We start from the raw sequence: 26,392 nt of genomic DNA on the forward strand, positions 1-26,392 counted from the left end.
AAGTTCTTAATTGCTGTCCAATCCGTCTTTCTTATCGTGGGTTTCAGGTTTTTCTTGAGTGCATTTGTTAGACTACCCATATTCATTATGTCGAGGATTTTTATTGTCCACTCTTCTAGTGTTGGGATCTTTTCGCTCTTCCATTTTTGGGCATTACTATTATATCATCATCATCATTATTATTATTACTATATTACTGACACAAAACACAGCATGTGACAGCAAATGAGATCTATATGCTGGATTTCTTATCATAAAAGCAAAAGGCGAACACTTCCCAAGCGTCTAGGACTGTGTGATGTATTTTCAAATGATGCGTGCAGATCCAAATAAGGTGGCCTTTTGCAGTTGACAGATCGTGATTTTGTCAATGTTTATTGTTTTCAAATGTCGGCTGAGATCTTTTGGCACGGCACCCAGTGTGCCAATGATCACTGGGACCACCTGTACTGGTTTATGCCAGAGCCTTTGAAGTTCGATTTTGAGGTCCTGATAACGGCTGAGTTTTTTCCTCTTGTTTTTCCTCAATGCGACTGTCACCCATTATGGCGACACCAATAATCTAAACTTTTTTATTTTCTATAATCATGATATCTGGAGCATTGTATTCCAAAACTTTGTCAACCCCACAGTATTTTGCATGTTCATTTTCCACTACCTTTGCAGGTTTATAATCCCACCGGTTCTTTACTACTGGCAGGTGGTACTTGTGACATTGCCAATCCATACTTTCTTTTTTAACACGAGTGTGAGTTCAGGAGTATTGCTCTCCAAAACTCTGTCAGTCTGAATTCGGAGTCCCAGAGGAGTTTGATGTGTTCATTCTCTGTAACTTTTTCCGGCTTATGATCCCACCAGTTCTTTGTCGCAGGCAGATGGTATTTGTGGCACAGGTTCCAATGAATCATCTGAGCAACGGTGTTATGCCTCTGCTTGTAGTCTATCTGCGCGATCTTCTTGCAGCAGCTGAGGACTTCCTTGCAGAGTCTACATTTGGGATCTGTTGTCGACTTTTCAATTCTGGCTTTGTTGGCATTGGTTCGAATGCCTCTAGAACATGGCCATATAGCCCGAAAAAACCCACAAGAACTGAGTGATTCCGGCCATGAAAGCCTTCGACAATACATTGGTTCGAATGGCTTGTTCTTGGGCTGCCAAAATCAGTCCCTCTGTCTCCTTTTTCCAAGTTCTATTTGTGAGCCATATCCATGTTTTTTCTTTGTCAATTTGGTTCTCAGTTTTTCCCAGGAACTGTCCATGGAGAGCCTGGGCCCGCTTCATGGTTCATGGTTCATCCCTCTCCTTCCAGGAGGCCTGGCTCTTTAAGGGCTGGCCCCGCCCCTTGCCTCTTTTGGCGAGTCTAGCCAGGTAGGCCTCACGGGGGCGGGGACAGAGAGCGAGAAGGAGGCGGGGCTTGCGCCTCGAGGGAGGGGCGGGCCCCCCGTGAGCCAGAAGGAGGGGCCTCGCGCAGTGGTCGCCAGTCCGGGCTTCGCGGCGGCTGGAGCAGAAGCAGAAGCAGGAGGGGCCGAGGCCTTGCAAGCTTGGCGAGTGGCTGTCTCCCCGGCGGTGCAGAAGAGAAGCTCCCGAGCCCGGAGATCAGGGCAAGGCAGAGGCTTGGAGAGAGGTATGGAGGGAGGCTGGGGAAGGCCCAATCCGCGGCCTGGCTTGCGCCTCTCGAGGGACCACTCCCTCCAGCGCGAGCCCCAGCCCCCTGGAGGAGCTGCATGCTTGGCAGAAGGGACTCAGTGCTTCCCAACCTGTGGGCCGCAGGGACCTATTGGACTTCATTTCCCACAATTCCTGGTCGTGGGCCGAGCTGGCAAGGGCTTCTGGGAGTTGAAGTCCCAAATACCTGGAGCGCCAAAGGTTGGGAATCTAGACCAGGCATGGGGAAGGTTGGACCCACTGAGTGTTTTGGACTTCAACTCCCACCATTCCTAGCAGCCTCAGGCCCCTTCCTTTCCCCCCTCAGCTGCTTAAGCGGCTGAGGAGGGAAAGGAAGGGGCCTGAGGCTGCTAGGAATGGTGGGAGTTGAAGTCCAAAACATTCAGTGGGTCCAACTTTTCCCATGCCTAGTCTAGATGGATATAGAGAGAGCTCAGCTTCCCACTGGGCCCCTCAAGGGAAACCCAGCCAAGCAGGTCACATGATCTGGCTGAGCAGACCCCGCAGTGCAGTTATGCCCCTTCCTCCAACAGGTGAGGAGGGTCTCCCTTTCTCCCCCGTCACTTGCCATGGCCATGAGGGAGCTGGTGGAGCCCGAGTGCGGGGGCTCCAACCCCCTGATGAAGCTGGCCAGCCACTTCACCCAGGACAAGGGCCTGCAGCAGGAAGGACTACGGGGCACCCTGCCATGGCCTTCTGGGCCACCCACAGCCGAGGTGGTAAGTAGAAGGAAGCTGTGGGGTTGTGAGAGGGTGTGGGGAGAGTGGTGTGGCTCAGACCATCCCAAGATTGAGGCTAATTAATAATAATAATAATAATAAGTAGTAGTCAAGGTGATCCCAGTGGTGATCGGCACACTGGGTGCAGTGCCTAAAGACCTTGGCCTGCACTTAAACACAATCAGCACTGACAAAATTACCATCTGTCAGCTGCAAAATGCCACCCTACTCGGATCTGTAGGCATTATTTGCCGATGCATCACATAGTCCTAGACACTTGGGAAGTGTCCAACATGTGATCCAATATAACAACCAGCATAATGATCTTGTTTGCTGTGTATTAATCTTGTTGTGTGTATTAATCTTGTTGTTGCCTTTGACTGTGTGGATCATAATAAATTGTGGCAAGTTCTTAGTGGGATGGGCATACCAAGCCACCTTGTCTCTCTCCTGAGGAATCTGTACAAGGACCAAGAAGCAACAGTAAGAACTGACCACGGAACAACAGACTGGTTCAAGATTGGGAAAGGCGTACGGCAAGGCTGCATCCTCTCACCCAACCTTTTTAACTTGTATGCAGAACACATCATGCGATGTGCGGGGCTTGATGAATGCAAAGCTGGGGTGAAAATTGCTGGAAGAAACATTAACAACCTCAGATATGCAGATGACACCACTCTGATGGCCGAAAGCGAGGAGGAGCTGAGGAGCCTTCTAATCAAGGTGAAAGAAGAAAGCGCAAAAGCTGGGTTGCAGCTAAACGTCAAAAAAACCAAGATTATGGCAACAAGAATGATTGACAACTGGAAAATAGAGGGAGAAACCGTGGAGGCCGTGACAGACTTTGTATTTCTAGGTGCAAAGATTACTGCAGATGCAGACTGTGGCCAGGAAATCAGAAGACGCTTACTTCTTGGGAGGAGAGCAATGTCCAGTCTCGATAAAATAGTAAAGAGTAGAGACATCAGACTGGCAACAAAGATCCGCCTAGTCAAAGCCATGGTATTCCCTGTAGTCACCTACGGATGTGAGAGCTGGACCTTAGGGAAGGCTGAGCGAAGGAAGATCGATGCTTTTGAGCTGTGGTGCTGGAGGAAAGTGCTGAGAGTGCCTTGGACTGCGAGAAGATCCAACCAGTCCATCCTCCAGGAAATAAAGCCCGACTGCTCACTGGAGGGAAAGATACTAGAGACAAAGTTGAAGTACTTTGGCCACATCATGAGGAGACAGGAAAGCCTAGAAAAGACAATTATGCTGGGGAAAGTGGAAGGCAAAAGGAAGAGGGGCCGACCAAGGGCAAGATGGATGGATGGCATCCTTGAAGTGACTGGACTGACCTTGAAGGAGCTGGGGGTGGTGACGACCGACAGGGAGCTCTGGCGTGGGCTGGTCCATGAGGTCACGAAGAGTCGGAGACGACTGAACGAATGAACAACAACAACAAATCTTGTTGTGTTTCAAATAATAATAATCATCATCATCATCTTTATTTATACCCTGCCACCATCTCCCCAAAGGGGACTCGGAGTGGCTTACATGAGGCCAGGCCCAGTGATACATTACAGCAACATAAAATATAAACAACAAAATAACATCACAATAAAATAAATAAACCAATAAAGTAAAATAAACAGTACAAAGTAACATAATGGAAAATAAAACACAGTGGGTGGGCCAAAGGTACAACATAAAATGATAGTACACTGGATGAGAATGATGATGATGATGAACATGGAAAAATACTGTGGGACTTTTGAATCCAGACTGACTAAGTTTTGGAACACAATACACCAGACATCACAATTGTGGAAAAGAAAAAAGTTTGGATTATTGATGTCGCCATACCAGGTGACAGCCGAATTCATGAAAAACAACTGGAAAAACCCAGCCGTTATCAGGACCTCAAAATCGAACTGAAAGGCTTTGGTATAAACCAGTACAGGTGGTCCCAGTGGTAATTGGCATACTGAGTGCCATGCCAAAAGATCTCAGCTGGCATTTAGAAATATAAACATTCACAAAATCATCTTACTTGGATCGGCGCGCATCATTCAAAAATACATCACACAGTCCTAGATGCTTGGGAAGTGTTCGACTTGTGGTTTTGTGATATGAAATCTAGCATATAGATCTCATTTGCTATGACGTACTGTGTTTTTGGGTCAGTAAAATAATAATAATAATAATAATAATAATAATAATAATATTTCTCACCTGCCTCTTCTCATGGCTGGAGGTGGGTTACAAAACAATTGTTTGTTTTAGTATGTATTTCATAGAGATACGTTTTGTATGTAACTTTTATGGAGGTACGTTTTAGTGTGTATATTTGTAGTGTTTTTGTTGTGTTTATGTATTTTAATTGTTTTTTAACCTGCCACGAGGAGAGGCAGGTAATAAATGAAATAATCATAATTAGTTATTATTACATGGTTCTTAAAATTCCATTGATTTATTCTCTGCCTCTCTGAGGCCACCACATTCTCCAGATAAATGGAAAATGGATAGTCGACTTTTGATTTCAGGAGCTGGTCTGCTGATAGTAAGAGATTAATCATAGGTGATCACTTTCGGCCGAGTATGAATGTCTTCTCACTATATAACATGATTTTTGTTCCTGGGTTATAAATGTCATTTCCTAATTGGTTCTATCATAAACATATGGGGGGAAAAACTTAGTAAACTGCAAAAACTTTGCTCTTGTGGGACATTCTGCTATATCACATTTTGCTATTGTTTTCCAATGAATATCTCAACCAATTCAACATAGTTTGTGGCAGCCACCAAAACAAAGTGTATAAGAGTATAACAACTACTTTCAACATTAAGTACCATACAATTAAACAGGAAATAACACTTTCAAACCAGGAACAGCAAAATTTTCAAATTATGTTACATAGTGTGATAATTTACTTTAATTATACCCTGCCTTTCTCCCCGAGGGAACTCAAGGAGGCTAACAGTCATACATTTTGATCCATTTGAAACAAAGCAAATACATTTTTTTTAAAAAAAACCCAGTATTTTTCGTGTTAAATTCAAAATACAGTTAAAATACAACAAAATGTTTGGTTTTTTAAATATCACATCCCCCAGAAATCCAACCCACAACCTTCCCAGCAACATGCCCCTTCTAGAGGTAGAGTCTTGGCCGTGGATCAGTGAAGACCTATTCTGGATCTGCATGGTATTTCACATAGATTTCTAGATAGCAGGTGGTCCCAACATGGGTTTGCTTGACATGCCTTCCTCTTGTCATGTTTCACCCTTTCACTCTCTCTTTGTACCTCTTCAAAATCCATAGAACTGTTGGTAAGAGCTGACCTCCAGTTGCAATGCTTGAGAACCCCGGCTTTTTAGTTCTCTGTATTTATACCACATTTTTAAAGGTTAGCTTTAAGCCCGTTTTTAAATCTCTCTTGTCTGCAAACATTGGTGAGAGACCAAGCCACAAAGGGCTTAATTTACTTCTGGAAGGAAATGAACAGGAGTCTATTTTAACATCCCACTCTAACTTGCCCCATGCATTGTCCAAAATTGGCTGAAAATCACAAGTGTCTCTGAAGTAGCTCCCTAAGCAAGCCCATCACTTTGGAGGTGGAATGGAAATGGGGGAGTGTCCTCCAGATGCACTGTACTTTGGAAATAAAGTTTAGATGGGCAGTGGAGTGTATCTGTCTGATGGGATCCTCACTAATGTTGGAATCCAAGCCCACCCTGTCCAAATCTCAAGTCCTCAACAAGGATCAGTTAGTTTAGGATAGGCTAAGGGAATTCCCTTCACCCAAGTCTCCTATATGACAGTTGGGGGTGTATCTTTTTCATCTCCTCTCTTTCTACTCTCATTCTGATTGGTTATTTATGAATACTTGTCTACTGCAAGCCTTTTTTTAATTTTCTGCCTTCTTACACTTTAGTATGGAGAATATAATATGTATTGTGTGCTTTGAGATCTCTCTCTGCTTGTGTGTCAGGAGAGATGTAATGATTGAGTTTTTTCCCCTTTTTCCCCTTAGGAGAGATGGGTGTTAGAGTAGCTCAGATTCAGTTCTTCACCATGAAGAAATGTAGTTAGTTCTTTATTATTGTAAATGACTTTTATTGTAAATGATTTGTGATTTTTTAAAAGATCGGATTCTGCGTGTTTGCTTCGTAAGCTCTGAAATCTTTGCGGCCACATCACATGGCACTGCATGTTCTGCTCGCCTTTGGGCTGATTGCTCAACTATTGGTATCCAGTTTGATTTTTGGATGCTCTGCTTTATTTTAGGGTAGCTTTCCCTAACAACTAGACCCAAAAGTCGTTGTTGGTGTTCTGCCAAATATACATTAATGTCCTGATAGCTTTGCCACTATTTTCTGAGGAAATGAGCCTGAGAAGGCCTACCTGAGTTGTTCATTTAAGGGCATTAAATTCTTCTCAGGAAGATTTAAGAACCAGTTATATGGGAATCCTAATGGTTTTGCAAGAGTCTTTCTAAACACAGAGATCACTGAGATTGCAACAGTTTTTGTTACAAGTAAGTTTGTTGAGCTCTACCTGGGATGATGTGCAAATATTGTCTCATCTGTTGTAGGAAAAGAGGGGTCCTGTAAAATTTGGAATGTGCCACCTCTCAAATGTTTCTTTTTTTATGAGTTCTCGGATAACATTCCCTTTTCTTCTGTAGATATCTAAACCTCTTGGAAGAGCCTCAGAAGACGAAGTAAGAACTTCAATGATTTTTTTCTCTTTCCTTCTCGTTCTGTTGTGTGCTCTGTGTTTTTTAGAGGGGTGGCTTTGTTAGCTATTGCTGTAAAAACAAAGACTTGTGAGTTTATATTGACTACAGTTTGCTTAATCCTCACAAGATTAGACAGTCATTCTCCCATTGTGGTAGGGGCTAGGGCCACAAGATCATAGCAAATGTGGGAAAGCCCAAATAGCCCCTCCCCTGTTCTTTCTGGGACACGAGGGGCCCAAACCATGCTGCTCTGCCCTGCTCCCTCCCCCAGCCTGCTAACTGGGCCACAGTAGTTGCCACAGCTCCACGGCCTCTTTGCAGCGTGGCTGCCATCTCAACCTCACAGGCCTCAGCCAGTAGATTCTAGGAGGAAAAGCAAGCCCTATGCATTGACATTGCTACCAGTCCACAGCCTACTGCTTCCAGGGGAAAACAAAACCAAATAAGAGAGCCAGAAGCATTTTTTCCTGTTTTTCCTGGAATGAAGCAGGTGGCCATACAAAACATACCAATAAATCCTCTAAGCCAAAACCCTTGTTTCTCTCCCCCCTTCCCCCCCAGCAAGACTTGAAAAACAAATGGGAGAGAGGCTTGGCTTAGAGGATTTATTGCTGTATTTTGCAGTGCCACCTGCTTCATCCCAGCAAAACAGGGGAAATTGCTACTGGCCCCTTTTCTTGTTTTTCTGCCCCCGTCATGGCCCAGTTAGCAGGTGAGGGGTGTGTGTGTATGAGGGAGGCAGGCTCCAGCTCTACTGCTGCCCTACATTTTTAATAAGAACATATGAGCCTCATTACATGTTCACGGACTACCTCACTCTTACCAGACTTGCAGTCCATATGTAGGGCGGCAGCAGAGGTGGCACCAAATAACCCATAAATAAGCAAAGTGACAAAAAGTGAAATCCGCAAAAGTGGAGGGCCAACTATACCATAACAAATGAATTAGTCTTGGAGTTGCCAACACCCTTAAACTATTCTGCAGTATTTACATACACTCTATTTGTACCCCCCTCCCCCCGAATGCTTTTTGGTAGCTGGTGGCAGAGTTCCTTCAAGAGCAAAATGGCCCCCTGCTGTCTCGTGCACCACAAACATTCAAGATGGATGATCTGTTGGCTGAGATGCAAGAAATCGAGCAATCCAGTTTTCGGCAAGCCCCACAGAGAGGTAAATATTACACAGGGGATGAGAGCATGTGATGATGGCATCCATTCCTGTCCAGAGGAAGGATTTCTCTGGGAATTGGAAGGAAAGTTAGTGAATTTAGGAAACAGCGTAAGGTGGGGAATCTTGTGTACTGGTACTACTCTTGCTAAAGTTTGAACACCCATGTTAACTTGTTCTCTGTCCCTCAGCTCCAGGGGTTGCAGCCCTGGCTCTCTCTGAAAACTGGTCACAAGAGTTCCTTAATGCTGCCGACAGTGTGGTTGATGTTTCTACGGATTATAACGAAGCTGACTGGTCCCAGGAGTTCATTGCTGAAGTTGCAGGTGAGGCAAGATTTTGAGGGCCAGCAGTATCTCATGAAGGATTTTATTTACCTGTCTGGCAGAATGGGCTTGGATAGGATGGCCCACATGGTCTCTTCGAACTCTATGATTCTATGACTTAGCTCCATTTTCCAGCCAGTCTTATGAGGGGCATTCTTTAAAGATTTCCCCTGACCCACTTCTATTTATCACAGGATGTGGAAACTGCACATGTGTAATGATATAAGTCTCTATGGGTTACATGCCAATTTACAACTCAGAACTGATAACAGTCTTGTTTTTACAAGTGCTGGAGTGGTGTGAGGTTTGATAATGGACTCAGTGAAATATAGAGCAGTCATCAAGTTCCTTTACTTGAAAGGCCACACACCAAAGCAGACCTTCGATGAGATGAAAGAGGTTTATGGTGATGATTCCCCATCATATGATGTAGTCAAGAACTGGCATTGTCAGCTCAAATGTGGCCGCACTTTGGTGCAAACAGTTCCAATTCCAGGGCGACTCCACTCTGCTACTGATGAACACACCATCCAGCAAGTGGAGGTCGGCATTTTGGAAAATAGCCTCGTAACCATTCGCCACCTTGCCCAAAATGTCAATATTAGTGTGGGGTCCATGGAAAACATCATCCAATATCATCTTCACATGCATAAGGTTTCTGCTCACTGGGTTCCCTGGCTGCTCACACCTTTTCAGAGGCAGGAATGAGTTGAAAGCTCTTGGGCTCTATTGATGATGTGCCATGGAAACCAGGAGGATTTTTTCAACAGATTGATCACACAGGGTGAAAGCTGGATCCATCACTATGATCCTGATACTAAAGGCCAGTTGATGCAATGGGAATATCATAACTCACTCCCTCCAAAGAAGGCACATGCCCTACTCTGTACAGACAAGATTATGCTCACAGTATTTTGGGACCAGCACGGAGTAGTATCAATGGATTTCCAAGCAAAGTGTACCATGATCACTGGGGCATACTATGCTTCACTGCTGCGGAAATTGTGGGAGGTCATCAGAACCAAGAGATGTGGCATGCTCACCAAAGGTGCCCGCCTTCTTCAAAACAATGCACCAGTTCACAACTCACCTGTTGCCCAGATGTAAGCATGCTCCTGTGGCTTTGAAATTCTACCTCATCCCCCTTATTCACCCAACCTCTTTCCAACAACGAAGCTATTTTTGAAAGGCAAGCATTTTTCAGATAATGAGACTCTGATTTCTGATTTGGAGCAACCTGTCAACTTCTACAAGCGAGGTGTTTACAGTTACTTAAAAAGATGGGAGAAGTGTGTGTTCCTAGGTGGCACCTATGTAGAGAAGGACTCATAACTGTGTCAAGTTTCATTGCTCTCAGTCCACAGGAAGTGGGTCAGGGGAAATTTTTAATGACCCCCCCCCCTTGTAACATGGCATATTTTGTCTGTGGCTTCCTGTTACTCAACATAGAGAACATGCAGTTTGAGTGACCTTTTCTTTTTTCTTCAGTAATGACAATGAACAAGCAATGTGTCACCTGTTTGTTATGACATTCTTTTAGACAGGTAAAATTGTAATTAGGACCTTCCCCCCACCATAATTTTTCTCTGTGTTTATGAAGTCTGGCTATTCCAATTCCTTCAGTGAATCTCTGTTGCTATTCCCTCACTCCTTCCAAATCCAAATTGCAGTAATCTTGCTTTCACCAAATCCAAAAGATTTATTGTTGTTTGCTAGGTGTCATTGGCTCTGGGACAAATAAAACTGAGCCCCACTGATTTGTGTCTATGACTGACATGAGTTAGATCAGAGTAACTTCTTATGAAAGCTAGGCAAAAGTGTGTGTGTGTATATATATGTGTGTGTGTGTGTGAGAGAGAGAGAGAAATGTTGTACTAATATCCTATTGTTGTTTTGAATGTGAAAGCCTAAACTCTTTTGGCATGCTGGAGATGGCATGTAATCCTCAGCTTCTCTCGTTAAGAAAATCCTAGATAACAGAGCTATGGAAGGGAGTTACCTATGGGTTTGGTGAGTTTGTTGTAATGCCAGTGGGCTGTCTAAGTATAAAAAAAGACGCCTTTGGTTATTCTGAGTTGCAGAGAGTACATCTCAGGAGAGAGTTCGTCCTTCCTGTTAGGAGGAAAATACACATTCAAAAACCTCTTTTCCCTCCCACTTCTTCAAAGATCCTTTGTCTGTGTCTCCTGCTAAGTGGGCAGAAGAATACTTGGAGCAGTCAGAGGAGAAGTTGTGGCTGGGTGAATCAGAAGATCAAACACAAGCTGATAAATGGTGAGTACTTAGTAGTTTCTTTCCATAGTTATCTGTGTGTGAGCTTGAATTTGACAAAATCTCATTCTAATCCCAAGTCGCACTTTCAAAATTGCATTTCCATCTCATTGGCTCATCCTTCTGAGCCTAAGAATTCAAATATACAAGGAATAGATATGCCATAAATGGGCTTGACTTCTAATCACATCTGTAAAAGTATAGCATTTACCAGCTGTTAGGAATTGTGGGAGCCAAAGTCCAAAACATCTGGAGGAGCACAGTTTGAGAACCACTTCTTTAGAACATTTGTTTCCTAGATCCCGGACAATAAATATATTCTGTTGGTGGAGGTTGGCCGCACGAGAAACACATACAGACAAACCCTGCTAATTTATTGTTGGAGGTTAGCATTCACTGTGGGTTCTTGTATTCCGCAGTTTGTAATCCATGGCTTCAAAAATTGCAGTGACGCCCTTTTGTACATTAGTCTAGAGATTAGTTACTAAATACTATTCTGTCTGAAGATCCTTTCAAGTGTGGATTAATGATTTGTATTAAATAGACTGTCAGACAAATCCACAGCAGACAACCGTATCCCTGCAGATTGAGTGAAATGAACATAGCAAAGCACAAAGTTATTCTTTAAGGAATAACATCCCTTTCTGCTTGGATGCCACGTACCTGTTCTCATTCAGAGGTGCTCCTTTGCTTGTGTAGATGTGTATATCTTTATTCTTCCATGTCTCTTTATCATGGTAGTCTGCAAAGGCTTTATGGGACTTTCTAATCAAAGTGCACTGTGAAATTTTTGGTATGGGTGACTGGGGCATGGTTGCTCCTTCTCTGGCTTAATGCATATGAAAGTGGTTTCAGATTTGTTCTAAAACATGTTTGGTATTTGGTGTCTTCTCTATCCATCAGAGTTAGCCGAGTGTAATACTCTTTAGTAAATTTGGATAGTTTCTATCCTTCATTGTAATGGGAATAGAGAAACATAGTAAGAGACAGAGATAACCAGTGTAGCAAAGTGGTTTGAGTGTTGGACTAGGACTCTATGGACCAGGCTTTGATTCTCCACTTTGCTTTGGAAGCCCAGAGATTGAGATTAGCAAGTCACATAGCCAGCTTTAGAGGAAGACAATGGCAAACCCTTTCTGAAAACATGTTTCCAAGAAAACCCTGTAATTTGTTTGGATGCATACATCTGTGCTTTTGAGTTGCCTGTTGATATATGGCAACCCCATGAATCTCATAGAGTTTTCATAGTCAAGGAATACGCAGATATGGTTTTGCCAGTTCCTTCTTCTGAAATACAGCCTACAGCACCTGATAATTGTTGGTGATCATCCATCCAAATACTGGACAGACCTGAATCAGCTTAGTTTCCAAGACTGGATGGGATCTGTTGGCTTTAGGTCAGTGGCTCCCAACCTTTTTTTGATCAGGGACCATTTTGACCAGGGACCACTCTCCAACATTAGTACCAGAAGGGTTACAAATCAGTTTTTGGTCAACTTTAGATTCAATTTGGTTATTTGGGGGTGCTGATTCAGAAAATGGCATTGGGTAGACCACATCTCTTCTAGTTTCGGATACAGAACATATGCCATCCAGTAGCTCGCCCACAGAAAACCATATTTTATAATCTAGAGCTGATGTGGTAGTAATAATCTTTCATGAGTAGTCAGCCTCTCTTCTCCCGGCATCCCCGTTGCCTTGGCACTATAAGAGGGTTTCGTGAAACCAGTTGCTCTCATTGCTATGTGGCTTTGGGGCAATGGTGAGGCCGTGGACCATATTTTCGTTCTTGCGGACCACTGGTGGTCCATGGAGCACAGGTTGGGAACCACTGTTAGGCATTTAGGCATACAAGATTCGGCTTAGAGCCACCATTTTTTAAAAAAAAAATTATAATCCGGCCCTCCAACAGTTTGAGGACTGTGACCTGGCCCTCTGTTTAAAAAGTTTGTGGACCCCTGGCTTAGATTCATAGAACCGAAGGGCAAAGCAGCTGTGAATTCAGATATGGAACACAGTGCGGATGGGTGTGAACCTTCTCCTTGTCTATTGTGATTCTGGTGCAGGTTTCTTTTGTCTTGGTACCATATACCATGCACTCTAAATAAAGAGGAACACTAAAAAAACAGGGAAATTCCAGACAGGAAATAATCAGGGCCAACTAACACCTCCCAACAAAGGATTTCCCCCAGGTAGTAAACAGCCAGGCTTTAAAGCTGCAAGGCTATTCAGTGCTAATCAAGCTGGCCACTTGCAACATTCACATTTGCCTCAAACAGACGAGAGTTCTTTCTCCCACCCTGGACATTCCACAGATATATAAACTCCACAGACCTCACAACCTTTGAGGATGCCTGCCCTAGTTGTGGGCGAAACGTCAGGAAAGAATGCTTCTGGAACATGGCCATACAACTCGGAAAACTCACAACAATCCAGTGATTCCGGTTGTTTAAGCCTTCGACAACACCTTGTAACTGATATAGTTTGAAACTGGGAGGAAGTGTTGAAGAAACCCGAGGGACAATACACCTTTGCCATCTGTTTTGGGACAGGCTCATCATATTTATGAGGTAGGCAGACACTTCCTTTAAGGAGCCGTAGGGAGGCACCTCAGCACTGAGAGTACAATAGATTCACTCATACACAAGATAGTCAGTTTTGGCAGCTTGGTAATGTTTTGCCCCAAAATCGAGTTAGATGTTTAATTTTCAGCCACTCCGCCAGCTTACTGCAGGCCACAAGGTTTTAATAAATTGGAAAGGGAGGGTGTTGGGAGGAGCTGGTATCCAAACTGGATGCCATGGGCCAAAACAAAGGGCTTAGGGTGCACTTTGCTTCTGCCAGACTGTGGTGAGTTGACATGGAACATTCCAACTCTTGTCAAGCTGAGCACTTTCCCTAGTAATAAATCTAAGGAAGAAATTATAATCTCAAGTAGATAGTGTGATGTTTCAAGTCATTTAAAAGCAACAACAACATTGATTTAGATGGTTTTTGGACCTCTTTCTGATCATAGGTATGAGGAATACCAGCCTGAGGATGATCTCAAGAAAACTGCCAATGATTTTCTCTCCAAAGTGGATGATCCCAAACTAAATGATTCTGAGGTAAAAAGAAAAGCCCAGGTCCACTTGTTGTACTGGTATGTGGAATGAGGATGTGTGTGGATGGAAGCAGGTGCCTCCTTGTACGTATTCATTTGTTTCAACTCCCCAGCCAAGTGGTGGTCGCTAATCAAGCCAGCAGGTTATTTTTGTCACTTTTTAAAACAAATATTAAATATCTTTCTCACAGAGAAAATGTGAGTTTTCAGGGGTGGGCTTTTTTTGTATTAACATTTGGACTTTTCACATGAAAGTTTGCCATTACTTGACGTTGCTTGCACCTTACTACAGGGAACAACAATATGATAAAATCACTGAGTGCAGAATGCAAAACCTGCCCTGAAAGATCTTCTTAATAATCTGCCTAACAGGCTGGGTTCATGTGATTTACTTGGTTTTATGATAAAAACAATGGAGCCCCCAGTGGCCCAATGAGTTAAACCCTTGTGCCAGCAAGACTGCAGACCGAAAGGTCGGTGGTTTGAATCCAGGGAGTAGGGTGAGCTCCCGCCTGTCAGCTCCACCTTCTCATGCAGCGACGTGAGAGAAGCTTTCCTCAGGATGGTAAAACATCCAGGCATTGCCTGGGCAACATCCTTGCAGATGGCGAATTCTTTCACACCAGAAGCAACTTGCAGTTTCTCAAGTCGCTCCTGACCCAGAAAAAAAAATTAGAAAAAATTATTAAGGTACAGTTTCTCATTTTTCCTAGAATTTAAGTGACTTACTGTGAGCCCATCTGTTGTAATGGTTGAGTTCTAAACATGGGCAAGTGAGACATTGTTTCAAATCCTGAACATACATGAGGCCCACTGGTTAGTCTTCTTTGTCCATTCTACGGGACATTTGTAGGTGTAATTACTGTATTTCTGCAATTCTAAGACTTTTTTTCCTATATAAACATCTCTAAAAAATGGAATCGTAGGTGTATCTTATGCATTTTTGTTGTTGTTGTTTTTGGTATCGAAATTAGGGTGCACCTTACAATTGATGCTATCGAAATTAGGGTGCACCTTACAATTGATGGTACCTTTCAATTAGGAGCCACAATGAGTTAAACCCTTGCGCTGACTGAACTGCTGACCTGAAGACTGAAGGTCGGCTGTTCAAATCTGTGAGATGGGGTGAGTTCCCATCTGTCAGCTTCAACTCCCATGCGGGGACATGAGAGAAGCCTCCCACAGGATGGTAACACATCCAGGCAATGTCTCTGTAGACAGCCGATTCTCTCACACCAGAAGCGACTTGCAGCATATTCTCAATTCGTTTCTGACACAATAAAAAAACCCTTGTAATTGAAGGAATACAGTTTAGCTCTCATGGACAATCCCACTAAGGTCTATGGATGGATTTCATACATTATTTTGTTTTTGCTGGCTTGGTACTTTTTCAACTTGCTACAGGCTATTACCTTCCAGCAGGGAATCCATAGTAGGTTTTTTTTTGTAAATGAAGGGCTTGCGGGGTGAGGGGTGGGGGTGGGGGGTCTTGCTGGCAGTCACAGTCATTGGTGGTTGTTCCCTCCTTAGAAAAGGTACTAATTTCCATAACAGTTCCCCCAATGCCTCTCCACACTAATATGTTGTAAGAGTGCAGTAATGTTGGAATTAGATTCCCCACAGGGTGAACTACCCCTATTGCTCATCCAGCAGTATATGCTGGCAATAGGTTTTGAGGTCTGTGAGCTGGGCATTTGATTTTCCATCCTGACTATCTTCTTGACAGTTGCCTCCCAGGAAATGTGTTCTTGACCTTTGTTGTTGTTTCCTCAATTGGTTTGCTTCCCTGTGGAGCTGATCCTGTCTCTTTTTCCTGCAAGTCTTGCAAAGTCCAGTTTTCCATTTAGGCCCCTTCTACACTGCTATAAAATCCAGGATATCAAAGCAGATAATCCACATTATCTGCTTTGAACTGGATTATATGAGTCTACACTGCTTTATAATCCAGTTCAAAGCAGATAACCTGGACTTTATATGGCAGTGTAGAAGGGGCCTTAGTCCAGGTAGAAAGAGTTTGTGAAAGGGAAAGGGCTGAACAGTGACACTCTTTGCCTGTGTCTCCTTTCTTCATGCAGTTCCTAAAGTTTGTCCGCCAGATTGGAGATGGGAGGGTGTCCATCGAGGAAAATCGGGTGACCATAACCCCCAGAGGCCAGGATCAGGCAGAGCAATGGGCAGCTGAGTTTATACAGCAGCAGGTAGGACTCAGGGGGCTTGCAGCTTGCTCTGTCAACAACCCTTCTGGTGTAGAACCACAAATCAGAAATCTGGACTTGTGCAAAGCAATATGCAGCTTAGGAGCAGAAAAGGGCCTTTTCCAGCCAGTTCTGTCTTAGTGAGCTCAGCATCGTACTCTTAGAAGTAAGTTGTATGGCATATCTGTCCTTGGCAGGTGGGAATCTCTTCCTACTGTGCTCTCTTCCTAGAATACATCAGAAGCCTGGGTGGATCAACTCACGCACTCTGCGGACGCGTTGAACTTGGATCCTGAATTTGAGCAAGCGAAAACAGCTGTGGAGGTAATCTATTACTATTAAAAACCAGGGGCAAAGCCTCCTGCTCCTCCCCAAGACTATATCTACCTAAGGAACCTTGAAGAAGGGCTTCTTTAGCTTTCTCTCTTTTCCTTCTCTAGTCTGATGTGGATTTCTGGGATAAGCTACAGGCTGAATGGGAGGAGATGGCCAAGCGAGACGCAGAAGCCCATCCTTGGCTCACAGACTATGAAGATCTCGCCAGCTCCACTTACGACAAGGTATTGGTACAGAGAAACCAGTACCCAGAGCTGTTACTTCCCTGCTGTCTTCTTAATGCTGTGACCCCTTAATACAGTTCCTCAGGTTGTGGTGATCTCCAACCAGTTGCTACTTCATAACTGTAATTTTGCTACTGTTATGAATTGTAATGTAAATATCTGATATGCAGGATGTATTTTCATTCACTGGACCAAACTTTGCACAAATACTCAATATACCCAAATGTGAACAGTGGTGGGGTAGGGGAGTGGAATTGATTTTATCATTTAGGAGTTGTAGTTGCTGGGATTTATAGTTCACTGACAATCAAAGAGTATTCCAAACTCCACCAACAATTGAATTGAACTAAACTTGGCATACAGAACTCCCATGACCAACAGAAAATACTGGAAGGGTTTGGTGGGCATTAACCTTGAGTTTTGGAGTTGTAGTTCACCTACATACATAGAGCACAGTGGACTCAAGCAATGATGAATCTGGACGAAATTTGGCATGAATACTCAATACTCAAATGTGAACACTGGTAGATCTTGGCATTTGGGATTTGCAGTTGCTAGGATTTTTAGTTCACCTACAATCAAAGAGCCCCTTGAACCCCACTAACAACAGAATTAGACCAAATCTTTGACCCATGATTTTGAGAGTTATAGTTCACCCACATCCTTATGCATTTTCTAATGGGAGCATTCATAAAAAAGGGAAATACTGACTTTTTTCCCTAATAAATAGGGTTACAAATTATCTAAGCTGTTTCTGCTCCTCCTCCCCCTGATGCTGCTGGGCCACTCTCAGTCCCACATTGCGCAGGCGCTTTTCCCTCTGCCTTGATGGGACTTGCTGGTGTGAGCCTCCCTCCAGCCTCTTGTGCTCTCCTTCGCCCACGCTGCCACGCGCCAAACATGCCTTCTCTCCCCTGCCTGCTTGGAGTCTTGAAAACAGCCTTCCCCTTAGCTGAGAGGCCAACCAATCACAGCAGGAGGAGGGTTTTTGGTGGGAGGATTCACCATTTGTTTCCAAAAAGGAAGAGAAGGACAGCCGGAGAGATCTTCAGGCTTCTCTGCCAAAGGGTTCCTAAGACCATCAGAAATATGTGTTTCCTCGTGGTCTTTGGTGACCCCTCTGAAAACTCCCCTTGTGACCCCCCCCCCCAGGGGTCCTGATCCACAGGTTGAGAAATGCAGGCATAAGGGATGGAGGGGAGATGGGAATCTGTGTAAGCTCCCAAACAGTGTTTTTTCTTCCCATGGAGCTGAAGGTTAGGTACTCTTTCCTTTGGCTCTGATTATGAATCAAGTACAAATTGCTTTGCTCTCCCCACTTCTCAGGGATATCACTTTGAGGAAGAAAACCCTGTAAAGGACCATCCGCGTGCTTTTGAGGAAGGGCTGAAATGTCTGGAAGAAGGTGACCTTCCTAATGCTGTCTTATACTTTGAGGCTGCTGTGCAGCAGAATCCCAATCATATGGAGGTGAGTAGGCGAGACGGAGCTGTGCTGTGTTTTTGCTTCTGCTCAGCTGAATTGGGCAGAAGAGAGGGTGCACAATTGTGGGTGGGTGATGGGGAAGTCTTTAGTAGTTACTCTTTAGTAGAAGACTGGCTACGGCAGTTTGGATTCCTGAAGTACCATCCTGTTCTAACCCAGTAGTTCCCAATCTTTTTTTGCCCAGGGACTACTTTCCAACATGAGTACCAAAAGGGTTACGAATCAAGTTTTTGGTCAACTCTAGATTCAGTTTGGTTATTTGGGGTGCTGATTCAGAAATGGCATTGGATAGACTACATCAGCTCTAGTTTCCAATACAGAATGTATGCCATCTAGTAATCACTATCTGTTCGCCCACAGAAAACCATACTTAATAAGCCTCGGCACTATAAGAGGGTTTCGTGAAATCAGTCACTCTGATTGCAATGGTGTAGTAACAGTGAGGTTGCAGACCATATTTTAGTTCTTGCAGACCACTGGTGTTCCACAGACCACATGTTGGGAACCACTGCTCTAACCAAACAACCAGTTTCATTATGAGGAGGCAGCTTATAAAGTGGATTCCCCAAAAGAGCCACTTTATATCAAAAAGAAATCTCGCATAATGCATTTTCTGGCCTGCACTGTGTCTTTTGCACATCTTGTGTAAACTGCACAAGAAGTTTTGAAGGGATATGTCATTTGTGGGGACAGGGAGATGGCTTCTCGTACTTTACTCCTGGGCTGCAACCTTGAATACAGAAGTAATTGGTGGTGTTGATGGTGTTCCAAATGTGTCCTAGCTATAGGATGGAGACGTTTACACTCTACACTCCCATTGAAAATGAGTTTGACATCCATGCACTAGAAGGACAACTTATCTACATACATATACCTTAATATCTAGTTGCCTCAAATGTCTCAGATGGTGGAGGTAGAGGTGGCACTATAACATTAGAGGAGTCAGTATGGGGTGCAATCATTGAGGCAAAACAAGATCTTGGAAAAGAAAATGTATCCATAGTTTGATGAAACAGCCAAATGGTGCTCTTTACTAGCACTTTGGTTTATTTATTACTTATTTATATATAGTATTTATATTTTGTCCTTCTCACCCCGCAGGGGACTCAGGGTAGATTACAATGTACATATACATGGCAAACATTCAGTGCCATAGACACACAACATATATAGACAGACACACAAAGCCTATTTAACATTCCAGCATTTTCATGAGGGTATTCTGGCCACCAGGGGAGTTGTCGCTTCACTGTCCATTTGTGACATGGATGAAGTACTTCCTCATTCTTTTGCATGCTTGCTGGAGATTTTTATGGCATTGTAAATTAGCCTCCCCGCATAAGCGGTACCTAAATTTCCTACTTGATAGATGCAAATGTCTTTTGGGCTGCAAAGGTCGACAGCAAGCTACACAAATTGGTTGTAAGCTCACTCCAATCTGGGTTGGCTTTGAAGTCATGACCTTTTGGTCAGTAATGATTTTAATGCATCTGACTCCCAGCCAGCTGCGGCACAGTCCCGGTGCTATGCTGTATGGTTTGATGTGGATTATTTGGCAGTGCATAGAGGCATTCCTTCTCTCTCCCTGTGCCTATGGTAGCTGAATAGATGGAGTTGTTTTGCAGGGCACAAAATGGTCTTTAAAAATTAGCCCCCTGTTCAGTGCAGATTAGTGCAGTATGAAGAACTCTTATGACTCCTCCTCTCTATATTAGGCCTGGCAGTACCTGGGCACCACACAAGCGGAGAATGAACAGGAGCTTGCAGCAATCAGTGCCCTCAGACGGTGAGTTGCCAGCCTGGCACAATAACCCCTTTGGTCTTCAGCCTATTTAAGGATGTGGAAGAACAATGTCTCCATATTTATTTCCCAACTTCATTATTTACATAGAGGCACAATTTGATTCCATACATTACATACAATCCAGGCAATACTAAGGGCCATTGTATTTTACTTCAGGGAACTGATTTTTTGTGTACCTGGAACTTAGGCATGAACTAATTATTGCTGTGGTACAATTGGTCCTCCATATCTATGGATGTAACTATCCAATATATTTTAAAAACTGTTTGTATACTTATTTTGCCCTGGTAGCGCTGAACTGCTTAACTTACTGACTGAAAGGTTGGCAGTTCGAATTTGAGGAGTGAAGTGAGCTCCCGCTGTTAGCCCCAGCTTCTGCCAACCCAACAGTTTGGAAACATGCACATTTATTTTCTGACATCTATGCAATGTTATTCCATCTGGGTGCTTTCCTTGTGAATTTCTAATAGCAGCCATAATTTTTTACTACTACTTCATGAAGTTATTTTCCTGCATCAATACATGATGAAATAAATGTCACATGTCTATAAAAACAAACAAACATGCAAATGTGAGTAGATCAATAGGTACCACTTCTGCTGGAAGGTAACGGCACTTCATGCAGCCATGCTTGCCACATGACCTTGGAGGTGTCTACGGATAATGGTTTAGAAATGGAGATGAGCACCACCCCCCAGAGTTGGACTTGACTAGACTTCATGTCAGGGGAAGCCTTTACCTTTACCTTATTTTATGTACCTGGGATCACATAAAAAATTATTGGGCAAAAAAAAGTTGAAAAAGTTTAAGAAGCTCTGCATCACAGCACAATGTACTTGATAACTCTGGGAAAAGCTATATGTCAGAGATCTAATGGCAGAACATAGAGCCTTTAAGTGGAGTCCTTTTCAGCTGGCATATTTTGCTGTTTCAGCTGGGAAGGGGCTGGTCCCTCCCTGCCAGAAGGGTGACTGGAGGGTGTACTGCCCATAACTTTGGATGTGGGTGCTTGTGCCTCCCTTCTGCAGGTGTCTGGAGCTGCAACCTGGAAACCTCACTGCACTCATGGCGCTGGCAGTCAGTTTCACCAATGAATCACTACAGAAGCAAGCGTGTGAAACCCTGCGGGACTGGTTGCGCCACAAACCGGACTATGCTCACTTGGTGGCGAAGGAGCCTGAAGAGGGCAGTCCTGGCCCAGATCTTGGGCCCTCCAAGCGCGTCTTGGGCTCGCTTTTAACTGAGTGAGTTTAGGAAGAAATGGACTGGAACTGGGAATTCATGGGCAGGGGAGTGGGGAGACCAACATGCTTGAAGCTGAATTAGTGCTTTCATTAGTATGGGACATCTCTTTTTCAATCGGTTGAGTCTCAGATTTGGATGCACAAATTAAATTTCAAGTTAAAGATACCTAAAGGTCTGGCCCCACTGATCCTTAGTGATTCATTTCACTCAAGGTGGAAAAAGCTAGTAGATAAGAAAGTCGTAAACCTTGGCTATCTGCAAAATACCATCCTAACTTTTGGCTATACAAAAGCCAAAGAAAATATATGGCATCATATCTGAGATATTGAGCTACATCAATGCAGCATCTATTTTGCAAAGACAATGGGAGGGATCTTCTTCCAGCAGAGTCCCTAAATAATTATCCTAAAATACAGGAAAGGTAACTTTGGCTAAATTCAATGTGTTCTGTTCTGCAGTACTGGAGAGAATATATAACAGCATACCATAGTGCAAACGCCTGTGAGGCTGAGGCGCTTGAAACAATGGGACACATTTTATTATACTTCTATTGAGGCCTTTGGCAACATTTTATTATACCTATTTTACAAAGTATACCAGGGAGACCTGGAAGTTTTTATATTATCTCTTGGCTGACCAGTCTTCTGAAATTACAGCCAATATTGCTAGTTTTTGTGCAGCAGCAATAGCTGGCTGGCACAGGTTGCTGTTACAGTCTTAAAAGGTTCTATTCTATCTCAGCTTTTAATATAAATATTTGTATATTTAAAAAGATACAAATATTTATAAATACATATAAATATATAAATATACAATTATAAATATTTATACATATACAAGTCTACATGTTTATATTTAATATATATAAAACTACATATTTTTATTTTAAAATACAAATATTTAATATTGTTTTAACTTAGCTTTTTAAAATGGCATTTAATGCATAAACATATGATTTATTTACTTATTACTGTCTGTTTTAATGCAGGTCATTGACTGAAATAATCTAACTATTTATCTATATGCATGTGTGTGTGCTCTTTTTCACCAATCCAGCTCACTCTTTGCGGAAGTAAAAGAGCTGTTTTTGGCAGCTGTGCAAAGCAACACCTCTGCTGTGGATCCTGACGTGCAGTGCGGTTTGGGTGTCCTCTTCAACTTGAGTGGGGAGTATGAGAAGGCTGTGGACTGTTTCACTGCTGCGTTGAGTGCCCGCCCAAATGTAAGGAAGACATGGGAAAGGGGAAAGATGGTGGCGGGCTGCCAGTGATGATCTTCTCATAGGGTTTCTGGGTGGAGGAATCTCTTCCCAAACCCAGAATGAGCCCTTAATATTTTTATTTTATCATCTGATAACAGTGGTGGGAACTTCATATATATTTATATGTTGCTTCCAGAATCTTTGCAATTGACTATTTGTATTTTGTTTCAAGAGGACTAGATGTATGTTGTATGTTATGTCTGCATTGTCTGTTTTTGATAAGGCTAACTGGCTAATCAATAAAAATTGTTGTTGTTGTTGCAATTGGCTATACAGAGGGCCCTTAGTATCCTCTGGGATTGGAATTCAGGAGCACCCAAGGAGATCAAAATCCATGGATGTGCAAATCCCATGAACTAAAATGTTGTAATGAAATGATATCCCTTACATGAAATGACAAACGATTCAAAACAAGTGCCGGAGAGAGCCTGGGGATCTGTAAAATTACAAGAGGCTACAGCAGATATGGGCAATTGCTTCTGTTTGATGTTTTGTTTCATGTCTGATATAATCTGCTTTTTTCACTAATTTCAGTATTGCCGCCACCAACAAAAATACATAAAATACATCTGCAATTCTAAGACGGACCCCATTTTTAGATATGTTTATATAGGGGAAGAAGTGTGTCTTCGCGTTGAGGAAATACAGTATTTACAGTATTTACATAGCATTACTTGAGAATTGTCAGTTCCTCTGTAGTACCCAAGTTATTATTATTATTTTTTGCAATAACCCTGCAAGATAGGTCAGGACATTCACATATATTACCAACCAAGAACTTGAAGTTCTATGTTTTGGCCACATCTAGTGAGCACTTGACAGAATCAAGAGATGAAACTAGTATTTCCAGTTGATAGATCATAGCTTTCACCACTATTGTACCAATACTTAGGCTCCATATAAAATCAATTGGAAATGGAAAGATTTGGTGGAGAATGGATGGAGGAGTAAGGGGGATGGGATGTCTTTACACTTTGGGAGACTTGAAAATAAATATTATGTCTCTGACATGCCAGTGAAGTCCCATTATCCCACACAAACTGACTAGTTCATTCCTTCAGGATCATCTCCTATGGAACAAGCTAGGAGCCACCTTGGCCAACGGAAACCGGAGTGAAGAGGCTGTGGCAGCTTACAGGCAGGCACTGGAGCTGCAGCCAGGCTACATCCGCTCTCGCTACAACCTCGGCATTAGCTGTATCAACTTAGGAGCCCACAGGTGAGTTGGGATGAGGCAAAGAGAGTGGGAGTTGTTGGGGAGCAAAGAGGGAAAGGCAAAGGAAATCTTCTGTCTCCAGTTCAGTTGGCCAAGTGTGAGATCCAATTCCTAAACTTTTTTCTGATTTTATGACAGTACAGTGAGTTGGCTTTATAGTCTGAATTCAGTCCCTTCATCTTGATAAAGAGAGTTTGGTGAAGGAACCTAGTTCCACGCTTAGCTTTTCTCATTTTCTAATTGGGTTTCATCCATCTTAAATTAGTGACACTTCCATGCAGGTGAGCTAAAATCTGTTGGCCATAATTGACTCCTTTCCCTAACTATGGTTTGTAAAGTTAAATGATGTCTTTGTCCAGTCTCCTTTATAGAACAGTGTCATCTTGTAAACTTCTTACACCCTTCCTGCCTGATATTTGTGATGTGTTGTCTCTGTGCACTCTTATACTTAGAACACAGATATCTTAAAACTGAGATACAAGAAATAGTATGTTATTGTTATATTTGAAACATCAAATGTGTTATGCGACAGGTTTTTTATTTATGTACACAACATAAGGTATAAATCTTATCTCTATGGTAAATAAATGTCAGTATTCACATAAATATCAAATAAATTTCAAATGGGAGACATCAATCTCCTCCTAATAAACACAGTAGCGCAATATTTTGACAGAATATGTCTAATGATTTGAAACATTTGATGTTTCAAATATATAACATAACATACTATTTCTTGTAGCTGTGCGCTCTTAGGCATTGATACTGCTGCATGCTGGGTCAGGTCCTTGGTCCATCTGGCCCAGTATTTTTCAGTCCTCCTTTGCAGCAGTGGTTCCCCAGAGTTTCAGAGCAGCTCTTCTAGCCATGTTCTTCCTGACAGTCTATGTCAGGCATGGGCAAACTTCAGCCCTCCTATCAGTTGTTAGGAATTGTGGGAGTTGAAGTCCAAAACACCTGGAAGGCCAAAGTTTACCTGTACATGGTCTGTGCCAGGGGTCTTCAAACTTTTTAAACAGAGGGCCAGGTCACAGTCCCTCAAACTGTTGGAGGGCCAGATTATAATTTGAAAAAAACATGAATGAATTTCTATGTGCACGGCACATATCTTATTTGTAGTGCAAAAACACTTTAAAACAATACAATAATTAAAATGAAAAACAATTTAACAAATATAAACTTATTAGTATTTCAGTGGGAAGTGTGGGCCTGCTTTTGGCTGATGAGATAGGATTGTTGTTGTGTGCTTTCAAGTCATTTCAGACTCTAAGACTGACCCTGAGCGAGGGCCAGGTAAATTACCTTGGGGGGCTGTATTTGGCCCCCGGGCCTTAATTTGAAGACCCCTGGTCTATGCCATCCAAAGATAGACCAATCCCAACCTGTTTCTAAAATGGGCAAGCACTGGTGTATTCGTCTGTCTGTTACTGTTTTCTGTGTTTCTGGGCCTATCACCTTGTGCTCCTGTCTTGACAGAGAAGCGGTGGAGCACTTCCTGGAAGCTTTGCACATGCAGCAAAAGAGTCGGGGCCCACGAGGCCAGCAGGGGGCGATGTCAGACAACATCTGGAGCACTCTGCGTATGGCGCTTTCCATGCTGGGCCAGAGTGACCTCTATGGGGCAGCTGATGCCCGGGACCTTCCTACCCTTCTACAGGCGTTTGGTATCCAGCAGTGACTCCTAGATGGGCTCCCCTGTGAGTGCAGGATGGGCCCTCCTCAGCAAGACAGACCTCCTTCCCTCTACCACCTAAACACACACACACCCTAGTGAGGGAGCCTCATTTCTAACACACACACACACACACACACACACACATATCCCAATAGCCCAGGGAACTTTGATGTTTATTCATTTCTGTTTTCCTTATCACTCTGGGGTAGACCTCGCTTACATTTTGTGTGGACTCTAAGCAGTGTAGAATTGCCTTCTTGTAGCCTCTCTCACACCCAGTAGGAACAGTCAGCTGACTCTGCACCTCCTTAGTCTGCTAGGTTCACTGCAAAGGGATACAGATACTGTGGGAAACTGCTTACTTTTTCTGCTCACTGGGTGCACCTTTCAAATGGCAAGCTGTTCCTATTGCCTTGTGCCTGTGAGAGTAGACACATAAACATTCCTGGGAGCCAAAAAGGGAAATGAGTGTGTGCGAACTGATAAATAATAACTTTCTGGGCATGAGCTATACATAGTATTCTATTCTAAGATTCTGGGCATGTATTTGCCTTCAGTGGTGCTGCTAATATTAAAGGTACAACACAGATGAACTGAAAACATATCTTTGTGCAGGAGCACAACATCAACATGACACTGGTTGTTTCTCCCCACCATTTCCCCCAGATGTTGGAAGGAGCAGCTCTCCAGCTGTGTAGTCAAGGAAAAATGCCTCCATTCCATGGGAATGAAAATGGGGCCTAACTAATGCTCCTCAAATGTGCAGGGCAGGACCGATGTCTTAATTCTCCTTCTGTCATATGTTTCTTGTAAAGTAAAATGAGACTAGTTACCTTTGTGCATACAATTACCCCTCTTTTGTGTAATTGGCTCTTTAAATATATGTATATGATTTTTGTTGAGGAAATGTTTTTAAATTGTAAAAAATATTTTGTATAATAGATGGTATAATAATTAAACTTGCCAAATTAACCTGA

General features: G+C 43.1%; 1 protein-coding gene across 2 annotated transcripts; it reads left to right on the forward strand.

Annotated features, from left to right (window-relative positions):
• The first annotated feature begins 1,439 nt into the window (after window positions 1–1,439).
• PEX5 (peroxisomal biogenesis factor 5) lies at window positions 1,440–26,392 on the forward strand. 2 transcript variants are annotated; one of them, XM_060762582.2, is made up of 16 exons: window positions 1,440–1,624; window positions 2,199–2,384; window positions 7,055–7,090; window positions 8,145–8,277; window positions 8,466–8,600; window positions 10,769–10,874; window positions 13,888–13,978; window positions 16,050–16,172; window positions 16,401–16,493; window positions 16,610–16,729; window positions 18,056–18,199; window positions 19,930–20,000; window positions 21,047–21,262; window positions 22,320–22,485; window positions 23,586–23,743; window positions 25,217–26,392. In XM_060762582.2, exons 2-16 carry the CDS (start codon window positions 2,235–2,237, stop codon window positions 25,416–25,418), a joined length of 1,944 nt encoding a protein of 647 aa, XP_060618565.2. In that variant the 5' UTR covers window positions 1,440–1,624; window positions 2,199–2,234; the 3' UTR covers window positions 25,419–26,392. The 2 variants fall into 2 exon arrangements, with proteins under 2 accessions (XP_060618565.2, XP_060618566.2); XM_060762583.2 differs by lacking the exon at window positions 16,050–16,172 and having other exon boundaries at window positions 1,441–1,624.

This window comes from Anolis sagrei, chromosome 2 (genome assembly GCF_037176765.1).
Source record: "Anolis sagrei isolate rAnoSag1 chromosome 2, rAnoSag1.mat, whole genome shotgun sequence".
Taxonomy (NCBI): domain Eukaryota; kingdom Metazoa; phylum Chordata; class Lepidosauria; order Squamata; family Dactyloidae; genus Anolis; species Anolis sagrei.